We start from the raw sequence: 5,199 nt of genomic DNA on the forward strand, positions 1-5,199 counted from the left end.
TCGTTTAAGATTATTAATATTCTCTTCTTTTATATATATTTACTTACATTTTTTTATATCATAGGATCACCTAGTCATTCTTCAGGACATGCTTATGATACCACAAATGGTAGTGTCAATGAAATTACTGGTCTTCCTGCCCCGATAGCGAATGGCAAGGTATATCCCTCTTGTTTACTTTTTCTTTGTCTTCCTTTATTTATGTCATTTAATTCCAGTTGTAATTAATATTTTTTATGTATACAGGCATCTCTTGCTCAGGGATTTCTAACCCGAAACTCCAAATTATCCAAGTCTGACATTGTTTGGTCTGGAGTGGCGTGGACGTGCGGCAAGCAGCTTAAACATTATCATGCTTTTTGCAGGAATGGCATCAAAATAATTGTAAGTATTCCTCATCCATCCAACTGCTAAACAAACATGAAAGTATTGGAAAATGGACTTGAACTGAGGTTTCAAGTATTGTTGCTCATCCTTTGATATTTTATTCTATAGATTATACAGAGAAGGATCTAGTGCATTGAGTTTAGCATAGAGGAAAATATTTGAGTTGTACATATCTCTTTGCTAATAACATCACATATATCATTGCCCCCTTTCTGGTTTACAGGTTCAATCATTTGTTTTTGTCATGGGCAAGGGAGAGAATCATTATGTTGCTTATTTAGAGGATATGTATGAAGATAGGAGGGGGCAGAAAAAGGTCAAAGCGAGGTGGTTTCACCATAATCAGGAAGTCAAGGGTGTGATTCCCATACGAAATCCACATCCTCGGGAAGTTTTCATCACACCATATTCTCAAGTCATTAGTGCAGAGTGTATTGATGGTCCTGCCGCGGTCTTAAGTCGTGAACATTATGAAAAATGCATGCCTTGCTTTTCCCCAACTTCATCTGATAGAATACATATGTGCTTTAGGCAATTTAGGAGCAACAAAGTCAAACCCTTTGACTTGAGTAAACTGCGTGGCTACTATGATCAACCAATTCTTTCTTGCTTGCAATTTGATTCTATGCTGAACCCCAAGGGAAATAGCCTAGCAGGAGGAGATGAAGAGTTGAGTGCAGGTGAAAATGTAAAGCTCAGAGCCAAGAGAAGGGATAGGGGAACTCCTCAGTCTTTGATGGGTCGACAAGGAGTTAGGAAGTTAGTTAGGAGTCAGCAAATGATGGTATACAAAAACTCTCAGGGTGTAAATAATTCTAGGACAGATAGGAAATTGTTTTCTCAGAAGGAAGTTGAATCTCAACCTTGGTATAATGTCACATACAAGATTGATGACAAGATAGAGGTCCTCTGTCAGGATAGTGGTATCAGAGGCTGCTGGTTCAGGTGTACGGTTGTGCAGGTATCTCGGAAAGAGATGAAAGCCCAATATGATGATATTCAGGATGAAGATGGAAGTGGAAATCTTGAGGTATAGTCCTGCTTTTGTGGTTCTCCAAATTCTGTTTCCTTTGTTGGTTAAATCCTACAATAGTTGGCATATATAAAGCCGGCTCCTATTTACTGTTTGTTATCATGGTCAAAAAGAACATTTAAGGCTCTACTTCTTCTACAGCAACTTGTAAATGGAAAGAAATGTTCTTTTATAATTGTAGTTTATATCTTATGTGGATTGTGCTAGACTAATGATGGGTCCAAATTGAACTGAAATAAACCACTCCTTGTTAAAAATCTTCTAAATGATAAGGATCTGCATACTCATATATGGAAGTACCAGTGCTAAGGATGTTATTTGAATCAGTTTCCTTGATCTCTTTTGCTAAGTAATGCTATGAAAGAATGACAGAAGATATCTAGGCTTGTCTTGTTGAGGGATTGAATTTTTCTTTGTTCAGAAGTATGAGAAATTTGAAATTTTTAGGGAAGAAGAAAAGAGGCTAAATGGGTATGGCATGACCAATAATGACAAGGATTGTAATCCCAAACTCAAGTAGAGTATGATATGATTAGAACCTTTTAAAATTTTATGTGAAAAAAATAGTCATGGAACCAACAGCCAAGTGGTAAATGATATATTGCAAAGCAAAAGTTTTATAGTTTCCTTCAATGCATTACATTTGCACATCTTAATTTGGAATTCAACACTCTTACCTTAATCTTTTCCATGTTTTAGGAATGGATCCCTACTTTCAAGTTGGCCATGCCAGATAAACTTGGGATGAGACATCCTGGCCGATCAACAATCAGGCCAGCTCCTCCAACTTCCAACGATCAAGAATTGGTTATTGGGGTTGGAACTGCAATTGATGCATGGTGGAGTGACGGCTGGTGGGAGGGAGTTGTAACTGGAACTGATAACTATGTTGATGATAATGTGCAAGCATACTTTCCTGGTATGCTATATTACTGTTCTGTTTTTTTTTGTTTAAATTTTGATTTAATGATATGTAGAGTATTTTATAGTATGGCTCAATTTATGCCTTTTTAATTTAAAAGTTTTTACTTAGGTCCTTATATTGAATAAAATTGTGTGATCAAGTCCTTGGATGAAACTATCTTTTATATAATTCAATAGACTATCTTATCTAATTTTGTGAGCTAAACTATATTTATTCAATTCAATTCAGTCAATTTTTGACAATAATTTGCTCTAGGGACGTTATAATATATGTACTTTTCTGTTCTCAATGCATGTAGGATCTGATTAAAAAATTTAAATTATATTATTAGTTGTCTCCCCTTTATAAATAGAGTTATTCTTCTGATATCAGGTGAACGGTTGCTAATGAAAGTAAGCAAGAAAGATCTAAGAATATCTAGAGATTGGTCCGGGGACAAGTGGATTGGTATTAAGCCGAAGCTCGATATAACCTCAACTATATTCGACATAAACGGCGTTAACACGAAGCATTCCACATCCCCAGCTAAAGACGGGGACTCTGTTGGTGCTGCAAATTCATGTGATGAAGTTCCGGCAAGTGACGAGACTATTAATGAACCAGATTTTGCTGAAGAAAAGGTTGAGGGTGTTGCTGAAGATGGAGATAACAATGATGATGATGGTGAAAATGATAATAATAATCTTTTGTCAGAAAAAGATACTCAAGCAGATAATAATGTGATTGAGTTGAATAGCATTGGTAATGAAAATAATGATGATGATTCTAATAAGGACAGTGATGACAATGTTGATAACAAGGACCGCGAAAAAAATAACGATAACAAGGAGACGGAGGCGTTTGGGGCTTCCGTGGCGGACGGTAAAGCCGGCGAACCCGTGGAAATGGCTGTATAAACGTTTTCTTTTTTTGCTAGAACTGATGGCTGATTGTAGAGCATTGCAACCATCTCTTACTTTGTTGTAAGTTGAGTCTAATAGCTAAGATAGGAATGTAAATAGTAATGTGGAAAGGTGATTCTTCGTTTTTAACCTTGTTTTAAGTTGCCTTCCATATAGGTGTACAGTGTTAAGGGGTAATGTCTCCAAGTATCTGTTTTTCTCTATTTCAATTGATTGTATTAGAATGTAGATTTCTTTCATAAGGGACATATATTGTTGATTAATTTCAGTTCTTGTCTAACTAGCTATACCACCTTCATTTATTTCCTTGCAGCATCTTAACATTTTTCTTGTTTGTTATTCCTTCTATCCAATTTTTCTTCATGTATAACTTCATGAACAAGTTACAAGTGTGCGACCAAAAGGATTCAGTATGATTATTATGGGAAATCTATTGATCATGTGGCCAAACTAGACTTGGGTACTTCATTAAAGTTCTTATTTCTTGATTTTCTTTTTTTAGAATTTCCTTTTAAGTTTTAACAAATATATTTTAGTTAGAAATAAAATTCAATTGATCACATGGATTACATGGTGATTTGTACCCTAATAATTCGAATAAATGACGTTATACCTCGGTATAACTGCTTTTCGAATAATCAACCCAATCTCATCAATAACCGTTACGCATGACCTTTACGAAAGGCGCAAATCTCGACTACTAAAAGGACAGGTCAGTTACCACCAGTCATAATAAATAGGAGTGAAATCTCGACTACTAAAGGCACAGGTCGATTACCACCAGCCATAATAAATAGGAGTGAATCAGGACTCCAAAACACACAATAAATAGGAGATAGAAAAAAGATCGTTCTCATTTAAACCATCAGTAATTTATTAAATATTTCTTGGAGGTAATATTGACTTGAACGTCGGAGTCATTTTTGCAAGTCTCACCCCTGACTCACACATCCGAGGAGTTCGTAGCACAGAAGGCGAAGAAAAGATTCCTCGACACCTCCAAGCAACAACAAACATGAAAACATGAAGTTGCATTAAAGAAAAAATTAGAATTCAAACAAGTGTTCATAAACTAAGAGTGATAAAAATAAAGAAACTAACAAGTAAAATCAAACAAATTAAGATACTAGAACAAGGAATTGTAAAGAAAACTACACTAAAACAATAATTAAAACTTAAATCTAAGAAGAAACTAAACTAAAAATCCTAAATTTTAGAGAAAAGTTGAAACTTCTTTCTCTAGAATTGGCCTAAAACATGATTCTGCAGTGCTATTATGACTACTTAGTTGATCCCCCTTGAGTCATGCCTTCAAATACATAAGAAATGAGTTGGATTGGGCCACTTCAAATACATAAGAAATGAGTTGGATTGGGCCAAAATTAGGCCTGAAATCGCGAGCCACATGTTTACTTAAGTAAATCACGTGCTGCTACTCGTGGGTAAGCACAAGCCATGCGTACCCACAAATTCTAGGTGATGCGTATGCACAAGGCATGCATATACCATGGAATTCTCCAATTTTCATTTCTTCATAAATTGTCTACTTTTGCATGTGTTTTCTTCCTTTCTTCAAGTCATCATTGTCTTCTAAACTTTCAATCACTCAAATAAACATATTAAGACATCAAATGGAATAAAAGTGAATTAAATTTGACAATTTTCAAACATAAAAAGTATGTTTTTCACAATTAAGCACAATTAACAAAAATTCATAAAACTATGCATTTTCTATGAATAAATGTAAGATAAATTGATAAACTCTATGTTTTTTTATCCAAAAATCATCATAAAATAGAAGTTTATTGATCATCGTGATGGGTGGTAATCCCTGCAAAAAGGCCACCGCCACCTCCCCCCCTAAATCAAGGGAGTAACCCCGAAGTAGTGGCTGCATGGTGTAGTAGTGAATGGGGCATGCGATGGTCCGCCAAGATCAAAGGCTATACCAA

General features: G+C 35.4%; 1 protein-coding gene across 5 annotated transcripts in view; it reads left to right on the forward strand.

Moving 5' to 3' along the window:
• Positions 1-3,553, forward strand: part of LOC107630234 — a 5,390-nt gene extending 1,837 nt beyond the window's left edge. For 4 of the 5 annotated variants that reach the window (XM_016333324.2, XM_016333326.2, XM_021118639.1 and 1 more), the window contains 5 exons: positions 65-159; positions 247-384; positions 611-1,417; positions 2,120-2,339; positions 2,718-3,553. In XM_016333324.2, the coding sequence (XP_016188810.1) occupies positions 65-159; positions 247-384; positions 611-1,417; positions 2,120-2,339; positions 2,718-3,241 (1,784 nt within the window). In that variant the 3' untranslated portion in view covers positions 3,242-3,553. The remainder of the gene's footprint in view (positions 1-64; positions 160-246; positions 385-610; positions 1,418-2,119; positions 2,340-2,717) is intronic. The other variant, XM_016333328.2, reaches the window with a different exon arrangement.

Source organism: Arachis ipaensis, chromosome B03, assembly GCF_000816755.2.
Source record: "Arachis ipaensis cultivar K30076 chromosome B03, Araip1.1, whole genome shotgun sequence".
In the NCBI taxonomy this organism is placed as follows: Eukaryota; Viridiplantae; Streptophyta; class Magnoliopsida; order Fabales; family Fabaceae; genus Arachis; species Arachis ipaensis.